Here is a 16,724-nt window from a genome sequence, read left to right as displayed (position 1 = left end):
AGTCCAAAATTTTGGGGGTGAAGTCGCCCTCTGGCGTGTCAGCAAATTTCAGATTAGAATTTAGCGCCCCAAAATACAGATAGAACCATCCAAAAAAATTCTTTCGGGGCTGTTTCCTGAAAAACGATCATTTGACTGGACTATAAGTTGTTATCCTATTATATTAAGCGAGCAATTTCTGTATATCTGTTTATATTTTTATATCTGGCTATCTGGTTATATGATTATTTATGTTCAACAGATCTCGGAAACGGCTCTAACGATTTTCACGAAATTCGGAATATAGTAGGTTTATGATATCAAAATTCGATTGCACTAGGTCTCATCCCTGAGAAAACTCCCTGATGGACATGAAAAGGATAATTGTTCATCCTTGAAAAAACAGATGATGATTTCGTCGTCTGTCGATAACAGAAGATGCGTGTGCCTGTGTGGGAGATCAGCTGTGTAATCAATTAGCTTATCGTATCGCGCGAGAAATCTAGAAATTTTAATCGACTCGATCAAAATACAGTAATCTGATTTGTTGACATGAGATGGTATATATCATAATATTCAAAGTTAATAATTATTTTACAGTTTTAAGTGATTAGTGAGTGTTATTTTGTTATTCAATTTGGTATGTAAACAATCTAAATTAGAACTTTTATGTTTTCGAATATTTGGACTGAAAATTTCACTTGAATTCAAGTGTATGAAACATAACCTACTTTTTGGAATATTAAATATTCCAACTATAAATTTTATAGTGTATAAATCAAAATTCGGGGAAGAAACAGTTTTGGGCCGTGCCTGTTAGTCCTTTCCCAATCATTTCAAAGAATTGAGTTCTGTTTATCAATGAATGAATAACGAGCAAAGCTCGGTGCCCCGATATTTGGTATTAATAGATAGAATTTACAAAATGTATTTGTTCAGATGATATCTTTATTCCAAAAACCAAACCATTTAAAGATAAATTTTGTTCGACTTGTGTTATTTACTCCTGTAATGTTAAAAAGTAAATACTACCAACAACACAACATCAGTAACAACCTGTTCCAATTTATGATAAATATCGGGGCACCTAGCTCCGCTCTGGAGTACCTACAAAACTACAAAAGCATATAAAAATTATTACGAAAGAAGAAATTATAATAAATATTCATAGTTCATACAGAAAGGTTCTATCTAATCACAGTGGATTGAGATTAATTCGCAGAGGAATGCAAAATTTCTCTCACAAAAGCATGTTAAATTTTAATCCTGATTAATTTCACGTGAACCAAATCACAGAAGACCATCTCAAAAAGATAGCTTATCTGGTTGGTTCTACTGGAATTAATCAGGATTAAAATTTAAAAGGCTTTTGTACAACTGCCACTAAGTACCTGATTGAATTAGGTACAAAAGTTCAACAGCTGAGTCATAATTTTGTCTCAGTCCCTCACACATGCACTCGCTCACTCACTTCCATCATCAACAGACGACGAAATTATCAGCTGTTCTTCCAAGGATGAATAAATTCTTTTAATGTCCTTCAGCGAGTTTCCCCAGGGATGAGAACTAGTGCAATAGAATTTTTATGTTATAAACCTACTATTTTCTGAATTTCGTGAGAATCGTTAGAGCCGTTTTCGAGATCCGGTGAAATACAAACATATAAACATTTAAACATCAAAACATTTAATCAGAAATTGCTCGTTTAATAGTATAGGATTTAGAATACCTAAACTTGCCGACATTATATATTGTATGAATAGAATCGTTCCAAATTTGTATGAATGTTCACCAAAATTGCTATGCAATATTCTTTTGCAATAAAAGAATATCAATGATATTATTATTCAACTTTTTATAAGTAACCTTTACATTTAAAAAGCAAAGCCTCCCTTACTTATATTTAAATATCCTATTAAAATATTTGTCATGTAGTTTTTCCTGATGTAATGTAGTACTTTTTAGTCCTCCCGACCAAGAACGGGTGCACTGCTAGTCTCAAAAATAATATCTAAAAGATACTTTATTTCTATTTTAAAAGAGATAATATACCGAGTGGTTGAAAAGTCCGAGAACGGCTTAATATCTCATAAACAAAGGTAATTTGAAGGTGGGTGTGATTGGGGATCCCACTCAAATTGAAAAAAAAATACTTTACTACCGGTATGACTTTAAAAATCTGGTCCGAATGCAACTTTATTTTTTTCAAATAGGAAGGTGGTCATGCGAAACATAATTTCAAGAATAAATGAATGGCGAAAGCCGCACATCGATATCTCAAACCATTTAGAAGATATTCATATTATTAATCAATACCACTCATGTATTTCATTAACTGATTTGCATGGTATTGATTAATAATGTGAATAATTATCTTCTAAATGGTTTGAGATATCGATGTGCGGCCACTCAAGATATCGCCATTCATTTTTACTTTCCTTGCCCTATTACCATAGGTAAGGAAAGTATTGCTTTCCGAAAAAATTAAGGTATCCCAATTTCTAAATTTCTATACGTTTCAAGGTCCCCTGAGTCCAAAAAAGTGGTTTTTGGGTATTGGGTCTGTATGTGTGTGTGTGTGTGTGTACACGATATCTCATCTCCCAATTAACGGAATGACTTGAAATTTGAAACTTACTACACTATACGGATCCGACACAAACAATTTCGATTAAATTCAGTTCAAGATGACGGCTAAAATGGCGAAAATTATGTTAAAAACAGGGTTTTTTGCGATTTTCTATGAAACTATTTTCATCAAATTCACACCTAAAATAGTCATTGATGAGTATATCAAAATAGTCATTCTATCAACTGCCACAAGTCTCATATATTTATGTTCAAATTTCAGAAGCTCCGCCCCATTTATGCAAAGTTTGATTTTAGATTTCCAATTATCAGGTCTCAGATATAATTCAAACGAAAAATTTCGAGTGGAAAAGATTGAAAATCCCTACAATTAATGACCAGTAACATTTTCATCTAAAATTGAAAATAAGCTTGAAATTTGAGAATTTCTCTTAATGTTTAAATGTTTATATGTTGCGCATTTACGGCGAAACGCGGTAATAGATTTTCATGAAATTTGACAGGTATGTTCCTTTTTTAATTGCGCGTCGACGTATATACAAGGTTTTTGGAAATTTTGCATTTGAAGGATAATATAAAAGGAAAAAAGAAGCCTCCTTCATACGCCAATATTAGAGTAAAAATCAGACTATAGAATTATTCATCAGCTGACAAGTGATTACACAGATGTGTGGAGAAGCCAGTCTATTGCTGTATTTCCATAAGGTCTATAGTTTTAATCAGGTACTTGTGGATGAGAATACTGCGTGAGGTCTACTGTTCACAGAACTTCTAGTTTATGAGATACTAAGCCGTTCTCATACTTTTTCTCTTCTTTCTGCTTTGAATAGTATTGATTAATAATGTGAATATCGTCCAAACGGTTTGAGATATCTATATGCAGTTTTCGTCATCCAATTTTTCTTGAAATCCCGTATCGAATTCATGTATCGCATGACCACCTTCCCATTTAAAAAAAATGAAGTTGCATTAAAAAATGGTGGATCCAAGATGGCGCACCAGATTTTTAAAGTCATAGTTTAGTAGTTTTTCAATTTGAGTAGGATCCGCAATCACACCCACCGTCAAATTACCTTCGTTTATGAGATCGGACTTTTCACCCACTCTGTATAAATATTTAGTTGAGAAAATTGAAATTGAAAACCGTAAAATGCTCTTATCTTGTTAACGTTTTAGAATTTTCATGATCTGACTGCATATTCCTGTTACTTACCTCAAATAATTCAAGGACTATTATTATTCAAATAATAAGGACAATCCAAGAATAAAACATTTTTAGAAAGTAAATATTTATTGATTTCAAAACCAATCAAATCGATTCAACATTCAGCATTTCGGTTAAATAGAAAATTAATAACTTTAGAATTGTATTACTTTTGTATTGAATAGAGAGAGCCGTGGTTGAGAGTCGACACAGAAGATGTACTATATTGCAACTAACTTTTCTATCTACAACTTATCAATTTTTGTGAGAGTGTATCAAGTTAAGACTTGAATTGAAGTTACTTTTCGCCACATCAACTCCTGTTATGGTACCGTGAATAATTGTATTTACCAGTTTTATTGTTACAGTCTCATGACTCAGTTCAATTAGAAATTTTACGCGTTTCATGATAAATGGAACGTTTGTACGAATAGGAATAGACACCAATCACTTGCATCTTGCATCATATTCAAAACATGACAATATTGTTATTAAATATGAAGTTATTTTGTTTAAAATATTACAAGGAAAGCATATAAATAGATCAATACATCAACACTGTATCTGCTCTATTCTACTCAAATGTTCACTGCCTTATATAAAACAATCAAAATGTTCTTATAAGATATTACAAACTGCTAGGGTAATAATAGTAAAGTTCTTATTCTGAAACCTGAAAATAATCGTACACAACTAGGCCCTATTTTATTTTTCAAGTTGTACAAAACTTTTAAATTATTGAAGGCAGAATAAGACTCTTCTCTACTATAATAATGTAATATAGTTATACAGTAACATCAGAATCCCTGGTCTTGAGGTGGAGAATTCAATCAAGTTCGGTTAAATTAAGTATAAAAGGTGGGCGGTATGTATAATTTGATTTTTTCTAACATGGTACCACAAAAAATTATAAGCTGAAAAATACACAGGCAGTTGCAAACAGACACCAGGACCAACCCCCAACCACGGCTCATTTTTTTTTTTTTTTTGCAAAGCAGAAGAGCAGAACAGTGGCGGCCACGTTTGGGCGCCATTTGTGCTCTACTCGGTCTCCATGGCAACCGCGACCTGGGGGTCGGGGTGGTCGTCCCCCCCGTCGGGTCCTGGGGCGGGGGGGTTGTCGTCCTGCTCCACAGCGCCACCTGCGCCCGCTCCACCCCCGCGCCGCTCCTCGCCCTCGATCATTGCCAGGTAAAGGCCAGTCTCCACCTCGTCAAATACACGGAACGGCGTGTCCTTGCCCACTAGGCCAATGGCTACATTCTGTAACATAACAAAATATCAAATATTTGTCATAAAAATTAAATAATAAGTAAAAATAATATATTAAAAGAATATTAAATTTTGACATAACTCAGTAGAAAAGATAGCATGAGATGATATCCCATGGTATAGGAGTTTTATGTTTCATCAAACAGAAAAATTTTAAATCTTCTTTACTATCCCGTTATTCTACACTACTGTTTATTATCTTTCCCATGTACATTCTTTAAAATTATATTAGGCCTACACAGGTTTTTCTCATAGGTTATCTTCTGTATTCACTATTCCTATGAAATCAACAAACTCATCTGTGATTCCAATTCTTACTAATCTGAGTCATTCATTTTATTCAGTAACCCGTCTATCCATTCATTCAAATATTTGTTGCCTTCTCTGTCAGAAGTAAAGTGATTTAGTTAATTGAAAAACACTTATATTTGCAGACTTCTATTTTATGATATAAATTAGACTAAAAATAGACTAATATGATATAAAATATGACTTCTATTTTATTGTAATTTTTTTGTTCAATTTCTTTATTATCTCTGTATATTTTGTATTTTATTTTTTGCAAACGACATGGTTAAGTGTTAGATTGGATATTACTGTCCAAACAAATAAAAAAATAATCCTGTTCTATAAAGAATGTGTTGAGCTTACCTTAGTGTTGAGCTCAAGCTCGTTGGGCAAGGTGTCCCTGAGTGCTCTCAGCCCATGCTTGAGCAGTTCCTCGGCCGAGCAGTCGGCAAACTCGTCCAAGTGTCGCTCGAGGTAGGTGCGGGCACTCTGCGACCTCGCTCCGACCGCCATCGCTCGGCACTCGTGGTAGTTGGCCGACGGACACGTCTGGAAGATGTGCGGTCCTTGGTCCTAGATGCAAATCAATTTAGACAAAGTTAGATATAACTGAAGTTGGTGAATAGGGAGTAGGATGGGAAAAGTGACAAGAAAACGAAAAAGCAAAAGGATGAGGAGGAGGAGGAGGAGGAGGAGGAGGAGGAAGAGGAGGGGGAGGATGATGAGGAAAAGGAAGGGGAGGAGGAGGCGGAGGAGGAAAAGAGGGGAAAAGGAAGAAGAGGTTCTTATTAATTACATGTTTAACCCAATACTGTATACAGGGTGTTCTGAAAAAAGGTGTCCATACGTCAGGGCGTGATTCCTCTCATCAAGAGAAGAAAAAAGTTCTAATTAACATAGGTCCGAAAATGCTTGGTTACCAAGTAATACAGGGTGGAAGATTTCAGTTCCCCCTTCCGAAACGAAGCCCTACGGGTATTTGTTGGCTGTTAATTAAGATGTACAATTTAGCGTACTTTATGTAAAATGACCTGAAAAATTGGATAAAACCGTTTCCAGACCTGCAGCTTCAGTAATTTTCAAGATATGTGACGAAATACGCGAAACTTGGACCCGAAAAACAAGTTCCTTTAAGGTTTGAAGTAGATTTACTATGTTAAATGAACCATAAACACAAAATATTTTTCTACAGAACTTGTAGAAAATTCAATTTCGAAGAGAAAGATGTAGAATAACACCCTGTATATCTTTGAATGATATATATCTGCTGTTAACTGAAGTTGATAAATATTTGTTTCCCCAACTACTTTCTAAAATTGCACTTTTCTCTTTGGAAAAAGAAACTCATGTGTTATTTGTTCATAATTGAGATATGTTGGTAGTTCATTAAATTTCTTCAAAGTCCATGATTGATTAGGAATTGATGCCGTGTTACAAAAAGAAGCTAGAAATCTGCTTAGTCAAATAAGTGGCATAACCTACATTTTAATTTCAACTGTAGTACGCATTTGAAATGGGACAGTTTAAGCCATCATCCTGTTGTGCCTTTTCATAATATAAGTATGATTGTACAATACAAAGCATTGGTAAAGCCTGTGGTGTGTTACGGATCGGAAACATGGGTGCTTACTGCTGGAGATATGCAAAGACTGAGAGTTTTTGAAAGAAAGGTTGTGAGAAGTATCTTGGGCCCTGTTTTTGAGAATGGTCTGAGGAGAGGAAGAAAATTTTTGAAATTGAGGAGTTCTTAAACAATGAAGACAATGTGCGGTCGATAAAAGCTGGCAGAATAAGATGGATGGGGCATATGTTGAGAATGGGAGATGGAAGAGTGGTGAAATGTATAAATAAGGAGAAAATATATAACAGAAGAAGAAAATATCGACCAAGAAATAGGTGGACGAATGATGTGGAACGCGATCTAAGGACGCGAACTGGAGGAGGCAGGCCGAGGATCGAGACAGATGGAGAGGCTATGTGAGGGAGGCCAAGGATTGTAAAGACCTGTAGAGCTGAGGAGTAATGTAGTAAAGTATGATTGTACATGATTGAATAAATAAATGTCTGACAAGGATAACAATCCAATGTTAATCAGGTGATGACTACTTTATAAAATAAATCTCACTAATCTGTATTTAATATTGCTAATGATACATAACTTTTCTTTGACCTATTGACTCGTTTCTAGGTGAGGAGTACTATTCTATAAAATTATTGGCTAATGTGAATAAACTGTACTTATTACTGATCAGTAAATACTGGTTGAGTAGAGTAAATACTCTACAAGTTTAGTATTTACTGGAAAGTAGGTGAATAACCTTTAACTTTTACTTATAAGTAAATACTTTTAGGGATAAGTACTCTTGTGTAGTCAAGTTTAATGAACTTAAAGTAAAAAGTATTTCTTCTCTTTATTCTTCAGTAATTACTGAACGTTTCTAAATTTTCCCTGTCGAAAATTGTCTTGGTGATGACATAAGCCATATATTCCAGTTCTCATGTACGTAAGTGGCATAGCAGGACTATGACGATTAAAACTCCCCCTTAAGGCTTACAAAATCATGTAAAACCTTAGTTTTGTGAGGTACCATTTTTCGGGGGAGGACCCCTGGACCCTGCTATGCTTACATTGCGTACCCTTAGGGAACTGATGACTTACCCATTTATCATTCATTTTTTATTTTAATTTACGATTTATGTAAAAATCTCCAAATTGAATTGGTTTTTCAATTTCTATGTGAGTACAATCGACTGCACCAATTACACACGGCATCATGAATCTTGTAATCCATTTTTGTTTCGCTGTATGTAGTTGGTCGTTAGTTTGAAATGTGATCCAGTCAGACAATTTTGTCGTTGATCTTGTCCAAGACAAATTTGAATGTTTTGCTAACTGTTGATCTATGTATTCCGAAGTATGCACCAACAACTCCTGATAGATACCCTGGATAAGATAGGTAACAAAGAAAAATTTTCACTTTTTGTTTTGGTGATAATGCCGCTCCTCTTCTCTCATTGGATTCTGGTAGGAATGTTGTGCACAGGAAATCAACAGATTATTTTTCAAATCAAAGAAGTTCTTTATACCTACAAGGGCTGATTCTGCGTCTCATTGAGTATTTTTTTGCGACGTGAACATTCATGAAGGCTGCCATAACGAAAAAAGTAATAAGTACTGTTGTTTAAGTCTGGTCCGGGGCAGCCTTAAGGAAACGTCAGTATTTACTTATAAACTTCAGTAAATAGTAGAGTTTATTCACCTAGTTTCAGTAATTACTCAGGAAATATCAGTAAACTTGTGTAGTTATCAGAAAATACTTGTCAAGCCCAGTAAATACTGAACTTGCAAAAGGAGTACTAAATACTGATGTTTTATTCACCTAATGTCTAGTATTTACTTGAAAAACACCAAGTAAAAGTAATTACTTATTTTTATTCACATCACCCATTGTTTGATTAGCATTTCAAATATTTGTAACATGTTTCTTTTTGAGAATAAAGACTTTTTCATTCATTCTATTGTCCAACAAAATTTTGAAATGAAATGGAAAGGGCTAAGCCTTTTTTCATTGGCAAATAAATGAATATTTGAGTTTAACAAGGATAACAGAGTTTGAAGAGTTGCATGATTATGTTGCTCACATCATATCCAGCAATGAGAAGTCCCACGCCATACGGACGTCGGTTATAGCGCTGTGTGCAGAGCTGCATCTTATTGCCTAGCATGGCGATCAGCCTTGAAACAGGCATACAGTCGTTGTAGGCATACTTGTGATTCAGGCACTCCGATCGCATCCAACGACTGTAATTCACAACAAAAAACATGAATTAAGATCAGAAAATATTACATGCTCAATCTACAGTTCTGTACTGTACATTGATAGCAATTGACTATCGATTTAGGTAGAATGCACAACCTAAAGGTGCATTTTCGTTTGTGCGTAAACTTCCGCAGTCGAAGACGACAAGCATTGTTGACATTTAATCAATCAATCTCTTTATTCAAGACATACAATGTATATTGTACATGAATGCGTACATTCATATTGTCCAAATTTCAAGTGTGCTAAAACAGCTGATCAAATAACTTTTCATTATTAGTCTTTATTATTAAAGAATTAAACATTTCTAATAATATCCACATATTGCCATTGAAAAGTATAAGCTCAACCTGCCCCATTAAAACGTAATTGAACAAAATCTTTTAGGTTATGAAGACAGACTGAAATCTACCCAATCTGAGATTGCCTGTCGTGGTCGACGACGGCATTTACGCACAAACGAAACCCCTGCTTTAGAGAAAACGTAGGTAGACCAATTAATAGATTTATCAGGGGATAGAGCTCGCTGTACCAGATTCAACTGTTACTTTCTGCCAAACATCCACTATAGTCCGAGAGTTATTACTTTTTACACGATTCTCTCTAGAAGCCAGAAAGGCCCGAAGCTCTTTCCTTCACTAATAATCACTCCCACTACCTTACAGCATTCTCCCTACTTTTGTATCAGTATCCAATTGTTCCACAGCATGCTCACTCCTCCCCACTACTCTGTCCATGCTACAAACTGTGGAAGGGGGAATCGGTTTACCCTCTTCAGATTTAAAATACTCTCGGACTATAACTTATTTTACTTCTAGCTATGTGGCGCTAGCCGTTTAAACACATACATTTTTTAAAGAGGGACATACCGTCCCTGGTATGTAACTGGTGTGTATTTTATTGAAAAGGTTGAGGCTCAGATGAAGATGAATATTGTTTGTCTTGGAGAGTCTATTGTTGGGTATATCTTTTTTCTTTTGTTTATTTTTATGAATGACATTAGCACTTGAGCTTTGAATCTGAAGCAATCTCTAGGATCTAGTCTTCATTAAGATTTGTAAGATAACAGACAGAATTTCTTAGCTTGCAAGAGATTTGTAGTTATTTAAATTATAGATTGATTGTATCATTAATATTAGAATGTAAATTAAAAATAAACTAAGCAATTTTGCTTAGGATTTGAAGACATCTTGAGACTCTAGACTTAATTAAATTTGTGAGGGAACAGAGAGAACTTTATACAACAGATCCTTAAAATATAGCTTATGGATTGATTGTGAAGTGTTAGGCATGTTGAAATAAATTTAAATTCAACCTAAAAAACCTAACCTGAGCACTCTAGCATCGGCGGTGAGCCCAGAAATAGTAACTCCCATGTGAGTGTCAATGAGAATCATCTTCTTCTGATGCGCAGACAGCTCAGATGTGGCTCGCTTCAATGCCAGAATCAGCGCATGCGTTTTGCTCTTCAACGCCACGGTGGCGGATCCCAGTTTCACAGCCTCCATGGCGTACTCCACTTGGTGAAGACGCCCCTGCGGACTCCATACCGTCACGTCACTGTCGTACTGGTTTCTGAACTGGAAACAAACATACAAGTTTCGTAAGATAGCCCCAAAGTAAGGTAGTTGATAGTTTTCCTTAGGTACACTAAAGCCCGGTCCAGACGCTCTAGTTTACCATCAGTCTTTTGCTCAAGCAAAAGACGGATCGTTTGGTTCAAGCAAAAGACTGATGTAAAATTGCGTCCACACGCGTCCGTCTTATGTCGGCCGTTTTCCTATTTTCAAGCTCAGTTCGTCATCAACTATGGAAGAGCTAGTACTCTTGGCCACTCTTGTTTTGTGTGTAAAAATAGGAAGAAAGGTAGAGTTTACACTTGACAGCTCAGTATACACTCACTCATCGAGAAGTTAATGAATATTGCAATCTGCAATATAAACCAAGTGAAGAAGGCTAGTTACTGTATGTCCTGCGCATGTCATATAATTAAACATTGGCAACAAGCCAAGGGTATTGTACTTATACAATACAAGGGTATTGAGTGAAATGATTTTCATAATTTCATGGTTGGTATGCCTGTCATCTCCTTGACAATGATGTTTGACTTCTGGCAATGACCGATGGAAATTGGGCTTGATATGGTTCATTGAGTCTGAATTGTATACGGTTGACATATATCCGGTAGATGAGTAATAATTATATCGTATTTTTTCGCTGATTCAACTGGATAATGCTATATTTAACATAATGACAAAAATATTACTGTTAATCGCTATATGGCTTTGTTTACATGTCATATCTCGAGACACAGTGATTGTAAATGGATTGAAATTTTGTAGATAGTATTCTTATCAACAATATAATACATCTTAATACTACTACTACTCATTGACTCTACGGCCCTTGAAGAGCCTTGGCCTCCTCCACAAGCCTTTTCCATGAATATGTGTCCTGTGCTCGCTGTCTCCACCTTCTCACGCCCAAGGATTGAAGGTCTGCCTCCACGTCGTCCAACCATCTCTTGCGTGGTCGGCCTCGTTTTCTTTGTCCCCCTGGTTGCTGATACAGAGACATACGTGCTGTACGGGTTTCCGGCATACGTTCCACATGGCTCAACCAACGAATTCTTGCTCTTCTAATTTCAGTAACAATGCTCAGTTGCCCATACAGATTATAGAGCTCATCATTTTTTCTGAGTCGCCACCTATCAGCCTCTAGCTCTGGCCCATAAATTCTTCTTAGGATTTTCCTCTCCTATCGATTCAACAGCATCTTATCACAACTTTTCAATACCCATGTTTCACAAACATACATCACCACTGGTCGCAGCTCTGTCCTATAAATTTTAATTTTACTGCTCCAGCTTAAAGGCCTTGATCTAAGAATTTTCTGTAGGATGAAGTATGCCCTATCTTAATATATCATGATAGTAAATCATAATATCAACATCAAATTCTGAGAGAATCAAGAAAGAAAAAAGGGTTAAATGGCGTTATATACAATCGATATTAAAAAAAACTTGCTCATTTTCAAGTACTCGAGAGGCATTTTATTAATTTGAGGGGACTGAATACGAATCTGGAATCACAATTTCTCTATCTCCTTTTTGACACGATTTAGGTTTTGGTGGATAGGCAAAAGACGGACGGTTTGATGGAAAAAGATTCCCGGCCGACACATTTCAAGTTTGACGACTTAAGCTTGAAGACCCATCCGTTTTACCGTCCAAACGCAACGACTTACATGCTCCAACTTTTGCTTGAGCAAAAGACTGAAGCTTAACTTGAGCGTCTGGGCCGGGCTTAATAGCCAGATTAACTTTAGAACATTAGCATTGTTACTTAATGATATAATTTCCTAAATCAAATGGGTCTTTGGTATATATGCCGCGGATGACAGCAATTTAATCTATATATTATATTGAAAGAGGAGGTCAGGACGAGTTTTGGCGGACGAGACGTCAAGCTCCTTGGATTTGTATTGAAATCTTTTGTCATGGGAGCAGACTGTACGTATGGTTTGCAATCGACCCTCAATGGGTGACATGTCTGCTGTGAAAGCTGAAGATGCAAGTACCCACCAGGTACCTACTAACAGCCTATCACGGCCTCTTCCATAGTCACATCAATTATGGTATTGATGATTATATATGTGATCTGGGGCCACGTGCGAGTATGTGAAAGGATTCCCCGGCTGCAGAAAATAGTTCTACTTTTAATAAGTGGTGTACCTTGCCTTAAACCATGTCTACCAATCTTTTAAAGAAAGCAAGTGCTGACACAGTCTTTAGCCAATACATCTACAGTTCATTGCTGTAGCTGAAGAGGAAACTCCACAGGTATGAGGAGAGTTCAATTGCATCAGCACACCAGAAGGCGCACTGATATCAATCAAATAAAATCAATCAAAATTTTAATTTTTAATTAAATCAAATTAATTTAAAAAAAAATATTAATTAAATTTTTTTTCTATTTGTTATTGAACATATTTCATACAAATAGAGTTACTATCCAGGTATCAGCATTTGGAAACAATATAACATTAAAAAAAAAATAGCCTATATATAATATGACATTATTGACAATATTACTCAACAAGATACAATGTAGGTAACTTAATAACAATAATTAACAAAAACAATATAGTAAATAATCAGAAAACCAGTAAGGAATGACTAGCAGAATTATGCATGACTAGAAAGAATTAAACTTTAGCTAATGATGATTTATTCTGACCAGTAATCAAACTCTACAACGAACACGTTCATAAAGAATATATTGATTTATAATTATAAAATATAGTGGCAGAGAACTCATTCAGACAAAACATAACAATTTCAGTAGAGATTTTCATCATTATCGTAACTATATTCAAGATTATACTTAAAAAAATTATCTGTATTTGATCTTGATACAAGTTATAAATGTCCATTATCATGGATCTGATAAATAGAACGTTTTTCAAATAAATATAAACATTACGATTCTTTTCTGCTGAGAAATTTGACAATTTAATTATTTTATCTTGATTTTGAACTAAATTTTGTACGGTAAATATTTCATAATGAATCGACGTCTAGAACTCTCAGAAACCGGGCAAGATAAAAAAATATGTTCAAGATCTTCTATTGCGTTTGTATTACAACTGGGACAACGTTCGGCACAGTCAACTAAAAACTCTTTCCTTGCAGAAAAAAAACACTGATATCAAATAGCCATACTCAAAACTTTTGTGATCGCATAGCAATTAGGAGCTACCCCATTCAAGCCTTAAAATGTATAAGAGACGGCCACAGAACGTCTCCAACCTCCAGTCAAGTGGTTTAAAGAAATTTTTTTGTGTTATTTTTTCCTTATCTTTTTAGTTCCATCTTGATAAACTTTGTGTTATAAGTGTATTTTTATTGATTGCATTTACAAAAATTAAATTGAGTTCATATACGTAGGCCTACAAAGAAATGTCCTGCCTCAGAAGAAACTGCCATCTAATTTAAATTAGCTTCAATATATGGGGCATCTATGTTCAGTTCAATTACTATGCATATAAAATTATTTTTATAGTTGATAAATCTTTCTTAAAGATGACAAACAATAAGAGTTTCTCTGGGAAATGATGAATTGTAACACCTGTCATCTTAAACATAAAATATCATCATTTTTCAATTGAGGTCTTCAAATTTTCAAAATTAAATATGAAGAATGATAATAATATTATAATACATTTTTTTTTAAATCAGTTTTTAAATTTTATTTATCAACAGGCTAAAAATAAAAGAGGGTTTATGTTGCCGACTCACTATGCTTTTAGGTTAGAAATACAAAACCATGAAAAACACTAAATATTTTCAACTTCATTGATAATCGAACAATGAATAGAGGATTATAAGTATTCGTCATATTGATCAAATCAAATAGTTTACTCACCATTATTTATTTATATTTTTTTCCAAGTAATTGTATTTCCAAAATGCCTACCAAACTCTCAAGATCCAAATTCCAAACGCTCAGTCACGCTCAAAGCTACTGCCTTCTAGATCTAGAGTTGGTGGTTGGTTAATATCAAAGCATTGCTGTTAAAACTTATTAAAAACATTTTATTAAGATAAGTTGATTGATGCATTGCAATGATAAAAAATTCTTCTCATTTATCATTTCAAGTCATAAAAATAAGTAACATTCTCCATCAATAATGCCAATCGTCTTTATGTTCTTTCTCAGCCAGCCTGTAAAGCGGTAAAATCAAAATTTGTAATGACTTTCCAAAATTTGAAAAAAATGTTCATGAGATTTTTGCCTATTTAGTCTCAACAAAGCTGCAAAGTCAAAAATTTTGTTTAAAACATTCCCTCTAAATTCCTTTGTCAATTGGTCTATTGTTCAAAAATAGAGATTTCACACTCAACACTAAAGCTGCTGCAAAAGGTGTAGGGGAATTCGTTAAAGCGTGAAATTATACATCAAATTGAAGAGAGTTTAATGCTCTGTAATCTCATAATCAACATGGGTTTTCCCATCGATTTTTGAAAATTTATAAGAGCAAATAGAAAAAAAATAGTGGCAAACGTGTTTTTTTTCAAAAATGTCAAACCTTTAAGAGCGGATATCTTGGAAACTACGGTATAGGAGATATAGAAAAAGGTTTTTAATAAATATTGTAGAAAATTATGTAAGCTTTAATTTGTTATATGACAGTCGAGTTCTCAGGGTACATAGTTTTCGAGTTATATGCGAAAAAAACAAAAATGGTACCTTTAAACCACCCCCACCCACATAGCACAGCGGGTAGGGGTGGAGACTTTTGATATGTTTACCTCCTAACTACCCTTAACAGAACTGTGGGGTCAAAAATTGTCTCCCAAACATTTCCCTCTATACCTTTTTTTGAGCATTGATTGCCTGGACTAATTTCATTGCTTACCATTGTGGTAGCATCACAATCTTATAGAGTGGAGCAACAAGTAGAAGCACAGAAAAAGTATTTTTTTCTGATGACAATCACAGATTTTATAGTAGCTACCGGTATGATTTGCGTCTGTATTTATGACGAAGTTTCCACATATTTTCCAACGTTCTCACGTTCCTGATATGAGTGTCCTAATAAGCAGAGCAGTGCCGCCTGCCTGTGGTCGCATTTTACCATGCGAAAAAATAAAGAAAACTGTAATTCTCAAAATATCACAAATTGGCTAAAAACTCAACCAGTTGCAACCTCCCAGAATGATTCTGTAGTGTTTTTGATAATTTTGTTTTGTAATGTGACACACATGCTGAACATTATTACTTTTGGCGGCGAGACAACTGGTGAGATAATAGGGTCCAAAAATTCTAGAATATCATGTATTAGTCAACGGTTTGGTATTTCTCTTAATGTTTAAATGTTGCGCATTTATGGCGAAACGCGGTAATAGATTTCCATGAAATTTGACAGGTATGTTCCTTTTTAAATTGCGCGTCGACGTATATACAAGGTTTTTGGAAATTTTGCATTTCAAGGATAATATAAAAGGAAAAAGGAGCCTCCTTCATACGTCGATATTAGAGTAAAAATCAGACTATAGAATTATTCATCATAAATCAGCTGTCGAGTTGACTATAAATTGCATGCTATGACGCATGCAATTCAATATCTCAATGTAACTTGGTAAAAAATTAACAGCTGTGTAGACTATAAATTGCATGCCACATTGAATGCAATTTTTATGCACTATTGAATAGGATGCAAAGAACTTATAACTGCTCGTCTGGGCGCCTATAGTGTGGTCCACGTTATAATGGCAGTGGATAAAGATAGAAGAATAGCGATACCGATTCTCTGCATTAATTATATTTCTACACCGTCAAAAACATAATTGACATCGTTGTGGACCTAGAAAAGGATAGTAAAACCGGCTTTGTCGAATGATAGACAAGGATAGCAAAACCAAAGTTGATCAAATACTGTCATTATAACGTGGACCTCACTATAGATGTCTTCTGGTTTTCTCGCGCTAAATTCCGGAAAGCGTTATATGATAATTAAATCTTGTGTAAGCATGATCTGATCAAATAAATAGTTAGAGTGTATCAGTG

General features: G+C 34.9%; 1 protein-coding gene across 1 annotated transcript; it reads right to left on the bottom strand.

The window, feature by feature from the left end:
• Positions 1-3,840: 3,840 nt before the first annotated feature.
• Positions 3,841-14,689, bottom strand: LOC111057557 (proteasome subunit alpha type-1). The gene is made up of 5 exons (XM_022344991.2): positions 14,580-14,689; positions 10,483-10,733; positions 8,975-9,134; positions 5,696-5,905; positions 3,841-5,035 (listed from the first exon to the last, which is right to left on the bottom strand). Exons 1-5 carry the CDS (start codon positions 14,580-14,582, stop codon positions 4,814-4,816), a joined length of 846 nt encoding a protein of 281 aa, XP_022200683.1. The 5' UTR covers positions 14,583-14,689; the 3' UTR covers positions 3,841-4,813.
• Positions 14,690-16,724: the final 2,035 nt, after the last annotated feature.

The sequence above is a fragment of the Nilaparvata lugens genome, chromosome 12 (genome assembly GCF_014356525.2).
Source record: "Nilaparvata lugens isolate BPH chromosome 12, ASM1435652v1, whole genome shotgun sequence".
NCBI classification, from domain to species: Eukaryota; Metazoa; Arthropoda; class Insecta; order Hemiptera; family Delphacidae; genus Nilaparvata; species Nilaparvata lugens.
The sequence above is the reverse complement of the archived record's forward strand: the minus strand, read 5'-3'. Positions and strand labels throughout refer to the sequence as shown.

What these genes read in the sequence shown, in the direction of transcription:
- LOC111057557 (XM_022344991.2), bottom strand. An exon ending in TTCTCATTGCTGGATATGAT is followed by an intron (nt 5,906 to 8,974) that starts GTGAGCAACATA and finishes ATTTGCATCTAG; the next exon opens with GACCAAGGACCGCACATCTT. An exon ending in AGCTTGAGCTCAACACTAAG is followed by an intron (nt 5,036 to 5,695) that starts GTAAGCTCAACA and finishes GTTATGTTACAG; the next exon opens with AATGTAGCCATTGGCCTAGT.